The sequence below is a fragment of the Peromyscus californicus genome, unplaced genomic scaffold, assembly GCF_007827085.1.
Source record: "Peromyscus californicus insignis strain IS unplaced genomic scaffold, ASM782708v3 Scaffold_12__1_contigs__length_115047231, whole genome shotgun sequence".
Classification (NCBI taxonomy): domain Eukaryota; kingdom Metazoa; phylum Chordata; class Mammalia; order Rodentia; family Cricetidae; genus Peromyscus; species Peromyscus californicus.
The window spans coordinates 50,823,669-50,840,892 of record NW_026294413.1 but is presented as its reverse complement, the minus strand read 5'-3'; the positions used below and the strand labels follow the sequence as shown (position 1 = coordinate 50,840,892).

Here is a 17,224-nt window from a genome sequence, read left to right as displayed (position 1 = left end):
CAGAAGAGGGCACCAGATCACATTACAGATGGTTGTGAGCTACCATGTGGTTGCTGGGAATTGAACTCAGGACCTCTGGAAGAACAGACAGTGCTCTTAACCTCTGAGCCATCTCTCCAGCCCTTAAAAGTTTTTTTTTTTTTTTTTTTTTTTTTTTTTTTTTTTTTTTTTTTGGTTTTTCGAGACAGGGTTTCTCTGTGTAGATTGGCGCCTTTCCTGGAACTCACTTGGTAGTCCAGGCTGGCCTCGAACTCACAGAGATCCGCCTGGCTCTGCCTCCCGAGTGCTGGGATTAAAGGCGTGCGCCACCACCGCCCGGCAGGATGGTATTTTTAAGGCCTATTGGTAATCAATAGATCCTCATGAGTTAGAAATGCCATTGAAGTATGACTCCAGTATTTGGTGACTGCAAATTTAGGAAGTGAGGTGTCCAGGTCTTGCTTTGTTCTTTTTGTTCCTTGGGCCCACTCACTTCTGTCAGGTAGTTAGTTCACAATAGACTGGTCAGGTGCACCCAGGGGAAGGAGAGGCAGCTCCTTTTCCTCCTGTTCACTGTATCCCTGTGTTCGCTTGTGACTTTAGGATCATAGAGATCGCAGCCTGTCACTCCGCCCACACGTCTGCCGCCAAGACCCAGGGCGGTCACGTGTACATGTGGGGCCAGTGCCGCGGCCAGTCGGTGGTCCTTCCCCACCTCACCCACTTCTGCTGCACCGATGACGTCTTTGCCTGCTTTGCCACACCTGCCGTCACCTGGCGCCTCCTCTCTGTGGGTAAGCGTGCCCTGTCCATTTGGGGCATTTCCTGAGGAGTGGGAAGAGGACTGGGGCCGTCACTGGGGACGGGATCTGTGAACTTCCTTTCTGGGGGCCCCGGGAAAGGGAATCAAAACTCCTGGGAGCAGCACCAACACGAATTAAAGGTAATTTGATTTGATTGCTTTTTACTTTAACTGGAAATTGCATCTTTTATTTTTAGCTAGAAACATTCTGAACATTCAACTTTCTAAAATTTTACTCAGTTAATGAGAGAGTTGGAAACATTTTTGGTTTTGCCAAATTTATAGTGAAGTTTTGGAGATATGAATCTGTATTCAGGGGTGAAGCCTTGTGTAGCTGGTCAGTTGTCTGGGGGAGGAGCCTTTCCTGAATGCCCAGAGTAGAGTCTCCTTGCCTCCGTGTCCAGCCGTCTGTGGCTGACCCTACAAGTGCTGTGCTGTTCTCTTAGAACCCGATGACCACCTCACTGTGGCCGAGTCACTGAAGAGGGAGTTTGACAACCCCGACACTGCAGACCTCAAGTTTCTGGTTGACGGAAAATACATCTATGCTCACAAAGTCCTCCTCAAAATTAGGTAACAACCGTGGCTCTGCGGGGGATGGTGCTTGGTACCCATCAAGCCTAATGACCTGAGTCCCATCCTTGGGTCCCATATGGTGGACAGAGAGAGCTGTCCCCATTTGTGACTTCTACATGTATTCTGTGGGACACTGGGACACACACACACACACACACACACACACACACACACACAATGTTTAAAATAATTAGTAAGAGCTCGTCTCTTGAGAATTGAAATTAATTCATATGTCGGTTGTTTCAGGTGTCCAAGGGACAGTGCCAGGCACTTGAGTAATTAAGAGCCAGCTCTGTCAAGGCCATTTTTGCCCTTAAAGTACACAGTGTGGGTGGGGGCAATGGAACAAGATATGGAAAGGAGGGTGGGCCATGAGTACTGAGTCTGTGTTCAGGGACAGCTCACGTTAGAAAGCTCCGGTTATGGCTTCTGTCCTTGGTGACTATGTTTAGCCCTTGGGATAGGGCCAAGTTCTCTGATTTACTTTATTGCCTGGACTGGAATACATCCCTGAGGACAGCCATGGTAACCCTTCTAACTCAGGCTTAACTTTCAGATGCTGTTAAAAAAACAAAACCAAAAAAAAAGTGATGGTCGGGCAAGGCTTTCCCAGACGAAGGAGGCCTGGGTGATGCCAACCCAAAGATGTTTTAAATCATATTTATTATGTTTAATTTCTAAGCACTGGATGATAGCCACTCACCTTTGTCCCAGTACATAGTCTAGGGAGCCACTGCTTTACCTTCAGATACAGAAAAGTTCTGTCATACTTCAAAGATCCCACAGCCCCATCTTGAGCAGCTACTGATTTTTTCTGTCATCGTAGATACTTAGCATTCTTTAGAAGCTCGTATATATGTAATTATATGGCATTTCTTTTTTTCTGCCTGGCTTTTTCCTCTTAGTATAATGATTTGGGATTTTGTTGTCACTGTGTAAAAGGTATTTAAATCTTCTTTCAGTGACTCACAAACCCAATGTGGTGTTTCAGTCTCAGGTTCCTATCTTGTAAGGTCACACAGTGCCACGTGAGTTCACACTCACCATAGAGCATATACTTTCATCAAGGAAGTGGGGGGTTTAGCTTACAGGGCACTTATACACATGTGGCCTAGACCATAGAAGCTTACTTTTTCACAGTAGCAGTTGGTTTTTCTCCGAGGCTGGAAGGAAAACCCAGGCCTCCACTTGAGCTTCTGATCATGGCAATCTTTGTCTTTTTGAGGCCTGAGCCATGTGGCGTTCTCTGAGTCTGCCTGTGTCTAAATCTCCCCCTTTGTCTGATTGCATTGGAGCTACCACAGTGACTTGACTTAACTTGGTGTCTTCAGTAGAGAGCCTGTCTCCAAATACGGTCACATTGTAAGTTACCAGGGGCTAGACCATCAACACAGGATCTTTTCAGGGATCTAATTCAGACTGAATGGAGTAAAGAAACGAAATTGTTCCCTTATCAAAGCAATGCTGGTCAGTAAGGATAGTCTGAGCAGGACACAGAGGCCCTGCTGTGTCGTCGCCGTCAGTTGAGTTATAGAGACAGCTGTCTGGGCTGCCCACTGCGATGATTAACTGACACAAGAGCATTGACTTACTTAGTGTTGGTACTGCTGAGCTGTACCTTCAGCTTGAAAGCTTACCTTGGCTCAGGTTTGATTGGAGGTTTCACTCTGTGATTGGTTTGCACTGTTGTTGGGGCCTCTTGAAAGGCAGCATATCATGGTAGGAAGTGCTTGGGGGAACAGCATTGCTAATACCATAAGCCAGGGATCAAAAGGAGCTTGGGTTCCACAAACCCCTTTGGGTTCATTTCCCCAAGGATTGAAGACCTCATAGTAGGTCGCCCTATCTAAGCCCTACCTCTTAAAGGTTCTATTACCTCCTCAGATTGCCACCCTGGGACCAGGCTTGGACAGATGGGCCCTCAGGGGACACCCAGTATCTAAGTAGCAAATAGGAAGGTATACGACTTCAATAGAAAGTCCTCAAGCAGCCCTTTGACTCCAGCCCAGAACCTGGGATATGATCTTTCTTTCTTCTCTCAGGTGTGAGCATTTTCGTTCTTCATTAGAAGACAGTGAAGATGATATTGTAGAAATGAGTGAGTTTTCATATCCTGTGTTCCGAGCTTTCCTGGAATACCTCTACACGGATAATATCAGCCTATCTCCTGAGGAGGCAGTAGGTAATCACCACAGACTTTACCAAGAAATTGGCAAAATGTTGAGTCATTAGGAAGGCAGGCTTCTTTCCAAACCAGGAGAAAGACACCATGACCACTTGCAGGAGCTCTTCTGTTGATGTTGAGCCTAAGCTTTCTTCTCTTTGGTGCTTAAGATGGAACACTTGGCTTTGCTCATACTCCACCGGATGGAACACTTGGCTTTGCTCATACTCCACCGCTGAGCTACACTCTCAGGCCCTGAACCCAAACTTCCCTTGTTGCTACTGCACGTGAAGGTTGAGTAGGCAGATCCAGTAAGAGGTCCATAAGACCCAGTGTCCGCTGGAGTATCACAGACAAGCATGCAGGTGAGGGAGGACAGCAGATGCCAGTGTCTGGAAAGGCAGAGCCCTAGAAGGTCTCTTCATCAGTGCCCCAGAGGAGCTCGAGGCCACATCTGCTACACAGCACTCGTGGAAGTGGGCATTTCTAGGTGGCTCAGTTAAATACTTCATGATCTGGGCAGAAAGGCAAAATGGATTTGTGTGTGTGCATGTGTATGTGTGCACTTGTGGGCACACATGTGAGGACTCAGGATGATTTAGCCCATCCATATATATCCTCAGCAAAACTCATTTACCACTGGCAAAGTCTGACATTTATCCTAATTAATAAGCCCTTCAATGAACATTCACTACTACCTAATAAAAAGGTGTATGACTAAAGGAAAAAAAGCAAAGACATACCATTGCCCCTCATATAACAATCCATATTACCAGAGCAGGACAAAGTCCCTCAGAGAAAGCTATTTGTTTTTAAAATGTTAAAAATAGTATAAAGGAGCCAGTAGCCCAGCCGGTAGAGGTGTTTGCTACCAGGCCTGACAAGCCAGAATTTGAACGATTCCCACAGGTTATCAGCCTTTCTCGGTTGGGCACCGTGAAGCTATTTACGTGTGGGAGGATTCAGCAGGGGGCGGCTTCAGGACAGAGGGGGCGGTGAGAAACGACAGCAAATACAGACCGCCCTCTAGGAGTTTTGCTAGAGGAGAGGATGGGTTGGGAGGCAGATGTGCCCAGAAAAGGGGATTCCTTTCTATCCTTTGGTGCAGGAATTGAAGGTAGGGCTTGAGCCTGCTACATGGTGCACATGCGCCCTGCGTCACGGACACCCCCAACCCCAATCCGGCTCTGTCCTTTTTAATTCTGTGACAGCATGTCTGCTGATGGGCGTGGCCTTGGAGAAGATTCTGTGCAGGAGAGGGTAATTAAGAGAAACACAATCCTGCTGTTTCGTTTCTAGGAAACATCATTCAAGCCATTCTTCTGTTACTCCTGTTCTTCAGTAGTGTTTCTCTGTTAGCTCAGCTCAGCTGCCTTCTTAGGAAGCTACCGTCAGCAGCATGACCATAGCGTCAGTGCTGTGGTCATGCTGCGCAGAGCTAGCTCACTGTGCCTGATGGTGGCCGTGCTCACATCCCTTTGAACGCTGCTGGGGTTGAGAGCAGGTACTCAGAGTGCACCCACAATAAATTCTCCTTTTCATCAGGATTGCTAGATCTGGCCACATTTTACAGTGAGACTCGGCTGAAAAAGCTCTGTCAGCAAACCATCAAGCAAGGGATCTGTGAGGAGAACGCTATTGCTCTGCTCTCTGCTGCTGTGAAGTACGACGCTCAGGTAAGAAAAGCATCTTCTAGAAGACAAGTTATGTGCCATCACCATACTGTAAAATAAGCTCTAGATGAAAATGGAACATACAAAATAAAAGTACGAGAAAAATTATGCGACTTCATATTGGTATAAAAATGTGACTCGCCGGGCGGTGGTGGCGCACGCCTTTAATCCCAGCACTTGGGAGGCAGAGGCAGGCGGATCTTTGTGAGTTCGAGCCCAGCCTGGTCTAGAGAGCGAGATCCAGGAAAGGCGCAAAGCTACACAGAGAAACCCTGTCTCGAAAAAAAAAAAAAAAAAAAAAAAAAAAAAAACAAAAAATGTGACTCAGTAACGTCAAAAGAAGACATAAAAGACTGGTAGACCTGATTTCCAGTGATTAAAACTTTATACATGAAGCGTGAAATGGCTCACAGGTAAAGGAGCTTGCTGCCAAACCTAGCAGTGTGAGTTCAGTTCCCAGGACCCACATGATGGAAGCAGAGAACTGACTCCAAGTTGCCCTCTGACCTCCCTATGTGTGCTGTGATATGCTCCATGTACAAGCACGCGCACGCACACACACACACACACACACACACACAAATTCACAAGTAAACATTGGAAAAATAGTTTTTACAACATACAATAAAGCAAGTTATTCATAGTAAAAAGAAAAAGAAAACATGGACAATTTGGGGAGAAAAATGGACCAAAGAACAAATAAAAAATATAATAAATATTATGGAGGAGCTGGGAGATAACTCTATCATGAACGTGCATATACTTGCATAGGGAGATTAGATGCAGTTTTTATTTCCTTCTCTTTGCTTTTTTTTCTCGAACTTTCTACAGTGGCTGTGTATTGTTACGATAAAGAAAGGGAAAAAAACTTACTCTAGAGCCAAATCTGTAGGAAACAGGCCATAACGTCTTGGAGTCAGTTTCCTTTTGGTGTAAGGATATCCTCTCCATTGATTAAAAAAAAAAAAAAAGACTGGTAAAAGAGAATGCCTTTTTCCTCTTTTGTAAACAGTAATATGCTTATGTAGGAAATTCTAAGTCTGAGGGAGGAAACGATGCATGGAACAGACATTACGACTGTCCTCTGTTATAGGGCATGGCTGCCCCCTCCACCCTCCACCCCGGTCAGAGCTTGATCCTCTTTCCTTTCCTTTCTATTAAAAACTTTTATTTTTGGGTGGTTCTGGCCATTGAATCTTAGGGCTTTGTACTTGCCAGGCAAGAGCTGACCTCTGAGCTGTATCCCCAGGCCTTCTCTGTTTATTGTGAGGTAGGATCTCACTAGTAATCCAGGTTTAACCTTGAGCACTTTGTACCCCAAACAGGCCTCGAACTTGCCATCTTCTTGCCCTCAGGCTTCTACATGCCTTGAAGAATAGGCCTGAGCACTAGGCATGACTTGTATATATTTCTAAATATCTGATGTTTCATTTTTCATTCAATGTTTAATAAGAACAAAACATACCCAACTGTATCCACATGGAATAGGGACGGTAGGGAGTGTCCAATGAGGAGGCCATGTCCACCAGCAAGTGGTAAAGTGTGGACTCACCCAAGTCATTGGCTATAGGAATGGTGAAAAGTGTTTGGATTGTAACTCTGCTTATAAGGCAGAGGCATTATGATTTGTTGATGTGGGTTGGGGACCAGGAAGGACAGTAAGAATCATGTCAAAGTTTTTGGCTGAGTAACTAAGATGAACTCTCTGTGAGGTGGAGGATGGCAAGGAGCACCGAGTTGGGTAGAATGGTTAGGAACAGCATTATCGGAGAAAGGCGAGGTACCAGAGTAAAGCCATCCCCATGAGTACTTGTTTTTAATTTTAATGCTGAGTAAAATGTGAAATTTCACATATTTAGAAACATACACGTCAGTCCACATGGTTCAGGAGGTGATACCCTGAAAGCTAGGAAAGACTTGAGTTTTATAGGAAATAAGAAATCCTTAAATACACTAAAGCCTTGCTGAGTCAAGGCACTTGCTGGCATCTGCCAGTGTGAAAATAGGGTTGCAGCACAGCCCCACAGCAAGGCCTGACTGGAGAATGGAAGCTTCGGAACTGGGGATTAGGGGACTGAGAAACAGCTTTTCCTGGTCATTTTACTGACAGATTTAATGGGACGCAGATTGGAGGGCCAGTTGAGACAAATCAAAGCATGTTTGTGTAAAAAGGGGAACAACACATTGAAAAACAAGCTGCTGGGGACAGTTGCTAGAGCAGGTCCTTGACTAGGTGATAGAGTGAGGAGGCAGGCCTATATCCATCATGGACCATTCACTAGGGTACTCAAAAGGAGGAGTGTCCATAGGTATGTAGTAAGAGGCATGGAGAGGTGAGGGAAGGGCTTTCCGGAGCCTCTTCTGAGTAAAGCAGGAAGTCACGTTCATTTAGAGCGAGAAAGAGGAAGTACTTGGACAAAAATGAGTCATGTGGGAGAAGATTGAACAGGGAACCATGGTGCCTGCATTTCCCTGACAGAACTAAGCCCTTGTTAAATGAGCTTGTGTAAAACAGTAGCGTTCAAGTAGAGAAAGTGTTTGAAAACAATAAAGGACTTGTCTTACACAGAGACAGAATTCCCTGCTAAGTCAGACTGTTGAGTATCAATTTATTGAATCTCAGGAACTCTTTCTGAATCCCATTCTCACAATAATTATGGGAAATTCCCAGTCTAAAAAGTAAAAGAAGATGGATCTAAGTGGTAGTTTCTGAAGGTCATTTTGCTTTCCCAGTAATTAGCAACTCTCCTAGAACTGTGTGGATCTCTTGGACACTGAAGTGCTCCGCTGCCCTTCCACAGCATCAGTACTGGTGTGGGCAGGCATCCCTCCATCATTCTGTAGGGTTTAGCCTAAGAGGTGCCACTGCCTTGTCTGCTCTCCTCTGCTGCCTGCTACCGAGTGGCTCTTGAGGTATTTGGTGTCCCTCCAGACAGCACAGTCTGGCTGTCATGTGAGTACATGACTATTCCATTTTGTCCTCGAGAGTTCCTGTGGAACTGCAGCAGCCTCCAGTCTCCGGTAGGACAGTGATTGCGTTTTCCTTGTGTAGCTGGTTGGCTTTCTCACAAGGGAAATGTCCTGTGGGTTTGTGTGCATGCTGGCATGGCTGTCAGTGTTTTCTGTTGCTCATAACCTCTGTCTGCATTTGCTAGAGGTTAGATTTAGAGAAAAGACTATAACAGGCAATGTACATATGCAATTTCTTGGTAACTGTTGGGGGCTCTGTATTTTATAAAACACCTTCAACAACAGAGACAGAATTTAAAATTGGAGCATGAACGGGTATCCCTTGTGCTAGGTCAGATCGTACTTGGGTGTAGAACACTTCTCTAGTAAGCCTAGCCTGCACGAGGCTTTGAGCTCATTCCTCAGCACCGATTTTATATATATTAAAACACACATATTTATACTGAAATATCTGTAAATATATAAATGATTTTGGATCTGGAGACTGAACCCAGAGCCTCGCATGTTCCCAGCACATACTCTAGGCACTCAGATTCTGCCCGTGGAGATGACTGAAGGTGTGACATGGTGAAGCACACCCATCGCACCTCCTGTCATGCAGAGAAAGAACAAGTGTGCCAGGGACCCGGGCTTTCTGGCAGTGCCAGTTGTTTTGGTGTCTTCCCTTCCTACAGACTCTTCACAAGCAGAAGCATTAAAACACCAGGGCACAGTGCTTCTGGACGAGTACTGAAGGGGAATGACGGATGACGCACTGTTGCTAGGAAGGAAGGGTGCTGAAGGATGCCTTGCGTAGACACTTCTCTGAAGAAAAGGCTAGCTGCTTTGCCCGGGACACTGTACTTTTCTGTTAGTTACCCCTTCAGAAACATGAACTAATTGTAGTTATATTATTGCTGTAACTGTACTGCTCTGCTGAGAACTCCCTCCTACTGGCTATCAGATCCTTTTTCTGAGAGGAATTGATTCTCTTGCCTTGCACTGGGGAATACAAATTCATTAAACTGTTGTTGTTCCTAGGATTTAGAAGAGTTCTGCTTCAGATTTTGCATAAATCATCTGACTGTAGTAACACAAACTTCAGGGTTTGCAGAAATGGACCACGATCTTCTGAAGAACTTCATCAGCAAAGCCAGCAGAGTTGGAGCCTTTAAGAACTGACCCCTAACATGGAAAGGAATGCCTTCCCACTTTACCCCTGCAAAAATAAATAAACAAACAAAACATTAAAAAGAATAAAAGCCATTGATGAACAACATCTCTGTAATGAACAGTGTTGAGAGTTACATCTGGCCAAATCCTGTGTTCTGTCAAAAGGATGGCAGTCAGTCTTCTCCATCTACCTAACCCACAGTTTACAGTAGGAGGCACGGAGTGCTGGCCTGGATATGACACACTCACTCAAAGAATGAGAACGAGCCCAGTCTCACTCGGGTGGAGAGTCTCCCTCTCCCAGCAGGTACCATTGTACATAGCTTCTTGGTTAGAGGTGGGACTTTGTGTCCACTTCTCTTCTCCAGCCAGGACTCTGTCTGGTGAGCTTGCACAGGTCTCGTGCATGCTGTCGGTCTCCGAGTTCATCTGTGCATTTGCCCCGTCGTATCAGGCCCCATGCTCGGAGTCGCTGGCCAGTACCAATAGATTCCATGGCTCCATGCTTTTGTGGGCCTGGTGTTTTGCTTCGCTACTTTTTGTCATTTTTGTTGGTTGTCTTTTTTTTTTTTTTTTTGAGAAAGAGAGAGAAAGAACACTTAGTTGGATAGGCAGGAAAGTTGGGAGGTTCTGGGAGAGGTTGAGGTAAGGAAAGAGTATAATGAAGACATATGAAAAATGAAGTACCACTTAAAAAATGAAAATGTCATAGTTAACCATTTCTTCCTTTGAGTCACTTAGGATATCTTTGAGGCATTGCTAGATTCTGTTCTGGAGAAATGGTCCATTATTCAGTTGGCTGGTACACAGTTACACAAGGAATGCTGTCCCTCCCATATTTTAAGCCTCTAACACAGTGTCTTGTGTATAAAAGGCATTCAGTTTATTTCTGGTCAATCTTAAGGGTGTGCTGAGAACAGCTGGAAGGTTGGGTGAAGGAATAAACAAAAGTAGAAGTCTGTAATTGAGATTCATATTCTTTTAGTTCATAGTTCTGAGAAATAATAGCTAATTTAGAGCATTATTAGAATGCACAAAAGGCCTTAGCAATTAAATTGTCAAAGGCCCAAGGGCTAATTTTAATTTTCTACTTTACAAATTATTAACTTCTTATATGGTATTATTGATGTATTAACTCTGAATGTTATTTCTGGAATCATCTGCCTTATGTAATTGCATAAAGCTCTTTGCTTTTCTTTATTTTAAGGAGGGTCTCCCTCTGTAAGATTGTATGTTTTTCTTGTAGTTAGCTTTTATGTCACTATAAAACATGTTTCTTAACCTGGCACTAGTAAATACTATACAGAAAGAAACTAACACATTTCATGGGTAGCACTAATATGATGAAGAAAGGTTTTTAGACTGTAACAAGCCACCCTGTAGCAAAGGAGAAACTAGAAAAGATGTAGTGTTGGATTCTTCTAAGTGTCTCACAATATATTATGTAAAGGAAACCTTTTTGGAAATAGAAATCTTGTTCTCATGTATAATTATTTGATAATAAAGTACTTACTTGAAGATAGAACAAATTGTCTTTTTAAATTATTGAACAACAAAAAATAAAGTATCAACCTTATGTCTCACAGGCTTATAAAAGTCCCTTTTATGGTCTGTACTTGTTTTGTTAAAAAGCAGATATTTAGATGTCTTATAGCAAAGTTGACACTAAGACATAAAGGGTTCCTATTTTTTAAAATCTAGTTATTAATTTTATTGCCCTTGTTGGTGGCTGTTGGTAAGGTTACTGTATTAGTCAGGGTTCTCTAGTCTCAGAACTTACAGAATAAATATGTGTGTGTGTGTGTGTGTGTGTGTGTGTGTGTGTACGTGTACATGCATTTTATTTACAGGATGCAGTCCAGCTAATCTAACAATGGCTAGCTGTGAACAAATGTCCAAGCACTCAGTGCACAGGGCTGGGTGTCTCAGCTGGTTTCTATATATGCTGGAATCCCAAAGTAGACTCCAATGCCAGTGAAGGAATGGATTTGCTAGCAAGGCAAGCAGGCAAGCAGGCAAAGAGCAAAGCTTCCTCCTTCTTTGTCCTTATATAGACTTCCAGCAGAAGGTATGGCTCATATTAAAGGTATGTCTTCCTTTAATGTCTTCCTGCCTCAAAATCCAAATTCAAGGTCTGTGTCTCCTGCCTCGAGATCCACATCAAAGTTGTACATCTTCCTACTTCAAAGGTTCAGACTAGAAGTGGATTCACTTACTTCAAACTAAGCAGATAGATAGTCTCTCACAGGTGTGCCCTTCCATTTCTGGATTATAGTTCATTTCAGATACAGTCAAGCTGACAACGAAGAATAGCCGTCATGGTTACTGTTGCTGTGATACCAAAGGAAACTCGGGAAGGAAAGGCTTTATTTCAGCTTGCAATTCTCAGAGCAGGTTCTGAAGTAGAGGCCATGGGAAGGGGTGCTTCTTACTGGCTTTCTTTCCATGGCTTACTCAGCCTGCTTGCTTATATAACCCAAGACTACTTGCCCATGGTGGCATGTCACACAATGGCTTGGGCACTCCCAGACCAATCATTAAAAAAAATATCTTAGGCATTTCCCCAACTTCAAGTCCCTCTTCCTAAGTAACTCAAGCTTGTGTCAAGTTGATATAAAACCAAACAGGATAGTCACTTGTTTTGAAGACGTACTTTTTTTGCACAGTTTTACAATTTTAAGTAACAACTGAGAAGGTATAAAGCTTTCCTTTGTCCCCCGCCTCACCGACGTGTTAACTTGCCACTTACAGCATCTCCCCCAGTGTGGTACATCTGTTACAGCTGATGAAAGCCTACACAACCATATCCCTTTGTGAGTCTCCCTCCTGCTGTTGAACATTCTGTGGGTCTGGAAAACATCCCAGCTCATTTCCGTAGATACAGTACACATAAATGGCTGTGATTTACCTATCCATTCCCTTTCTCCTCCCCCAATCCCTGGCAACCACTGGACTTGTAAAAACTGACTTAACATGCAGTAATATTTTCTCTGCATGTATGTAGGTGCACCACATATGTCAAAGACAGAAGGAAGGGCTAGATTCCCTGGAAGTAGAGTTGTGGATGGTTGTGAACCATGTGGGTACAGGGAACTGAATCCGGGTCCTCTGCAAGAGCAACGACTGAGCCATCTGCATCCCCACACTCTTCTGTCTTCATAAATTTACCTTTTCCAAAACATCACTGAAATCTGAGCATGCAGTTTTTTCACACTGGCTTCTTTTATTTAGTCTTAGACACTTCAGGTTCCTCCACTGTCTTTCCATGGCTTAGCAGCTTTTTAGTGCTGAATAGCACTCCAGTCTCTGGATGGACCAGTTTATCCATTCACTTACTGAAAGATAACTTGATTGCTTTTAGGATGTGGTAATTGTCAACAAGTGGCCCAACAACTGTGTCCACATTCTGTGTAGACATGTTCTCAGTTCCTTTTAGCAAATAAATCACAAGGCGTGTGATTGTGTAATATTATGGTAAAGTTACGTTTAGTCTTGTAAGCAACTGCCAAGTGGTAGGTATTCCCACTCGAAGTGGAGGAGTTGTCGTCACCGACCTTTGGTAGTGTTGGTAGTTTGGTGGTGGTCCAAATGCTGACCGTTCTAACAGTGCAGTGCTGCCACTGTCCTCCGCATCTCCTGGATGATGCATGATGTGGAGCCTCACTGCATGTGCCTATCTGCCATCTGCTGCTGCTCTGGTGATCTATCTGGATAGGTCAAAAAAAATTATTTATTTTTTGTTGAGCTTGAGAGTTCTTTGTATATTTTGGATAACAGTCCTTTATCAGGTGTATCTTTTGCAACACATTTTCCCCTCATCTTTCTATCTCCTCTCTGCCTCTTTTTTAAAATTTTTATTTTATGTCTTCTATGTAACCCAAGCTGGCCTCCCACACATCCCTTCCTGACTCAGCTGCTGAGTGCTGTGCTTACAAGCATTTGCCATCCGAGCCCGCTTTTTTCTGGTCCTGTGGTTCTGTTCTGTTTTGCACCCCTGTCTAGTGGAGGCGGCGCAGACAGCTCTTCTGAAGCTCAGTCCTACTCCTGGGGCCACCAGTCCTCACGAACTTGCTATTGTGAAAGAGCCTCCTGTCATTTAGTTCCATGTTTGGATGGATTTACTGTTTATCAACAAAGAAGGGCCTGCAGCCACCAGCTGGCAGTTAAACGGCCACCTACTGTCTCATCTGGATCTTTCTTTGTGCCTACTGTGCGAGTAACAGGGTCTCCTAAAACACACAATTTATTAAACAAATTCATTTCACAAAGATTGAGGCAAAAGGGAACAGAATTAATATATATGTATGTATAAAGAAATAATGTAATGTCTATTATATATATGTTATATATGTCTATGGGCCTAAAAGCACATCTCTGTAATTCTGAGGATCATCAGAATGAATGTTAGGAGAAAGCTCATACACAGAAAACAGCACAGAGACCATATCACACCAATAAGGCTCTTAACAACTAGTTTATTTTAAAATAGACAAACTATTATAGAAAATAGGAACATAGCAATTTTGAATGTATAGTTTTAACCAGTACAAAAACAAAACCAATAGTGCAGTGTCTGCAGCCTTAAGAAATCTCAATACAGGATCTTTGAAAATTCCTATAATTCTGTCACTAATTCTAACTTGAATTTACTAGCAAAAGACCTAGAAGTATGGTAAGCCCTTGACCTAAAACCTAACTAATCTGTAAGATGTTCATGCAAAACTTAATGAAGAAATGGAAAAAGCTGTCTATTGCTTTTGTTATCAAGATAACTAGCAAACTAGTAAAATCGAAACTAAACTGAGAAAATAGAAGTTTGTTTTCTAACAAGACCAGATTTCTTTTCAAAAAGTATGAAGTTTAGAAAAATGATTTTCTTAAATGCTAGCTGATGCTACCTTAAATATCACCTATTTTAAATTATACCATCTCTAAATAAGTTAATCCCACAAGATAATTTAAATACACCTTTAGGTGGAGGGGTAAAGGGAGTGCCTCTTTTCAATGCAGCTATTTTAATATGAAGCTTTTGCACAGAATCAGAACATTAACTTATTTATAAACACCTTTGATTACTAGCAGTAATGTTGGACTAGAAATAGTGTGGCTTTGAATGAGCCAGTGTTATTAGACCAGATTGACTTTAAAAAAAAAAAGATAATTGCCAGTTCAAAAGATACCTGGAAGACATGTACCATTCCAGAGAAAACACAAACTGTCCCAAATTTAGAAGAGTAGAATAATTGTTGAGGTGCAATTAGACACTTCTATGGAGGAAAAAAAATGAAGGCTCCTATAGTTAACAGTCTGCTTGTGGAACAAAATTAATTTGTATCTTGATTCTTCAGGACCCAAAAACATTAGAAAGTGCACTTGGGTTGTACTGTACTAGGGTCCTCTGCAGCACAGTTGCGGCCAGACTGGACTTTCAAGTACTACATGGGTACTTACAAATTCAGTAATCTGAATGATTAAAAGGAAAAAAAACCTGGAGTATTATCAATAATCTTCAGTTAAAGCATGAGTTGGATGAATAAAGAATCAATTATTACAGGTTCTGAGGTATGAAATCTGTGTCAGTAGTAAGACAGTATCATATGTTTATCCTTTGTTTTTCTGCTTGTATTTCAAAGGTAAAATATGTAAAACAAACACACAGCACATTAGATTCTAATATTAAAACAAGCCCAATGTGTAGAAATTAGTACTTTTCTGCGGTTTGTAACAATTTGTGTCAGTAGAAGATTCAAGATAATTTGGTTGAATGTGGACAGTCAGTCAACTTGCATCTGGAAGACAGGACACATTTTCTAAGGGTATTCACGTTAAATTAAAAATACATATAAATTAATAAAACCAAGAGCAAACATCACACATGTGCCACGAGGAAAGGCAAAGTAGTCAGCCAGGCATAAGGGGTTGTAGGACCCCTCTCCAGAGGCAGCCTCACTTCTGAGGGCAGCAGGCTCACGTTGGAAATGCAAACAGTCTGCTTTCATGTTTTAAATGGCATGATCTGCACAAGATTCTCAATCCTGTGTACTATCAATTCTATACCATTGATTACAACATTGAAGTGGCTTAGGAATCATCCACACAAATATTCAGCTTGTACCTGCACATTTTATATCTATAACATGAGTAAACATGGCCATTAGCAGAACCTGGGAACTACAGTCACATCCATGAGACATGAGTCAGGTGTCCCCCAGGGTCCACAGTGTTCAGGGTCCTGAGATCCTCACTTTTCTTCCTTGTTTGAGATATCCATGATCTCATTCATTTTCTGTTTTTGCATTCGTGTTCGAGTAGAAGCTGAAAAAGCAACAAAGAATACTGGTAGTGTTGAGGATGCTGGGTAAGTGGACCAGGGGCTACTGTGTCTGCCATGCTCATGTCAAGTAGCTGGAGCTCTGACCCCTGCAGTAAGGGTGTTTTTATAAAGGTTTCAACAGGGGGTCTTGGACTCATGCTTCTCCTGTCTAGTGCTGGGATTAACATGTCTACCTAACTTTTTAAAAGCCAGATTTCCCCTGTTAAATTTTTTTCCTCAAGCTATACCACTAGAATGTGTCTGTCTGTCTGTCTGTATGTCTGCTTTGTATGTGCGTATGTATAAATTATAAAATAAATCTGGGAAGAGTTGGAGAAGGGTGAAATCAAAACATACAATATTCTCAAAAATTAATATATATATTATGTGTACTTCAAATAAAAAATTTAAAAAGTACCATTTTCTTTGTGACCCACCCCCAATACACCATGTACATTCTTACATGTTCTCCATTGCAAACCACTAGTCAGTCTAAGGACACTGAAGTCAAGTTTGGCCACTTACTAGGGCCACAATTCCTGCCCTGCAGACTGAATGCTATATTTCCATAATGGTAGCCATTCCCCTAGCCCCAAAACCTTTTTTTTTTTTCTTTTTTGAGACAGTTTAAACTGGGCATGGACATTTTAAAAATGAATTATTGTTAATTATAATATGATTAAAACCAGAAATTACTAAAAACGAAACAAAAAAACTACTTTTGACTTTACACATGAAAATCATTATGCTCTTAGGGCTGGAAAGATGGCTCAGTGATTAAAAGCACATGCTGCACTTGTATACACCATTCCCAGCACCCATGCCTGGTAGCTTACAGCTAAATGTATAAATCCACATACATACATACATACATTAAAAAATAATTAAATTAACTAAAAAAGCAAACAAATTCTTGACTTTACAGGCAGACATTCTTCATTTAAAACCTACAATTAGTCCTCTGGGCAAGATTCTCCATTAAATCCCCAGCATAAAAACAAACTACAATTATTCACATTGTCCCAAAATGACCTTGAACTTTTGATTTTCCCATCTCTACCTCCCAAAGTGCTGGGATTAGTGAGTACCACACCTGGTTCAGCACAGAGTTGAGGATGAATCTGGCAGAGCGCTTGCTTAGTTTGTCCCTAATTTTCCAGTTGCAAAAGCACCCTGAACTTCAGCCTGCCAGAGGAGACTGGAAATCGTATCTTTGTGTGTTACCAGGAAGTGTACTGACTATAGCTACAGACCAGACTTCTTCTCTAAAAAAAAAAAAGACATCATCTAACAGCTTTCTGCCCCTTGTAACGTGTGTTTGTGGGCTCCAAAAATACTTGTAAGCATTCCAAGGCTTGTATTTGGTTATAAGTGCCCTATCCTTTACATGTACCTTGTAGTGGTGGTGGTGGTGGGGGGGGGGGGTGCTAACTAATTTAAAAGATAAAATAGAAATGCATTAATTGATATAACTAATATTCCCTACACTTGGTATATTTAACCTTGGTTCAGACAACACACTTAAGGAAAAAGGCTTTTAAAATCAGCCAGAAGTACAGTTCTGCTGTGTGCTTTCTTTTGCTGCTGGCATCTCC

At 42.4% G+C, this 17,224-nt stretch overlaps 2 protein-coding genes across 15 annotated transcripts in view; one reads left to right on the top strand and one right to left on the bottom strand.

Annotated features, from left to right (window-relative positions):
- Window positions 1-17,224, top strand: part of Rcbtb2 (RCC1 and BTB domain containing protein 2) — a 60,865-nt gene that overhangs the window by 34,458 nt on the left and 9,183 nt on the right. For 9 of the 12 annotated variants that reach the window (XM_052732770.1, XM_052732777.1, XM_052732774.1 and 6 more), the window contains 5 exons: window positions 583-773; window positions 1,228-1,354; window positions 3,400-3,539; window positions 5,067-5,197; window positions 9,185-10,899. In XM_052732770.1, coding sequence (XP_052588730.1) covers window positions 583-773; window positions 1,228-1,354; window positions 3,400-3,539; window positions 5,067-5,197; window positions 9,185-9,325 — 730 coding nt within the window. In that variant the 3' untranslated portion in view covers window positions 9,326-10,899. The other 3 variants (XM_052732775.1, XM_052732779.1, XM_052732776.1) reach the window with 3 other exon arrangements.
- The window catches only part of Rb1 (RB transcriptional corepressor 1), a 137,336-nt gene continuing 133,883 nt past the window's right edge, over window positions 13,772-17,224 (bottom strand). For 2 of the 3 annotated variants that reach the window (XM_052732765.1, XM_052732764.1), the window contains exon 27: window positions 13,772-15,631. In XM_052732765.1, the coding sequence (XP_052588725.1) occupies window positions 15,558-15,631 (74 nt within the window). In that variant the 3' untranslated portion in view covers window positions 13,772-15,557. Of the gene's footprint in view, window positions 15,653-17,224 lie in introns of all 3 variants that reach the window. The other variant, XM_052732766.1, reaches the window with a different exon arrangement.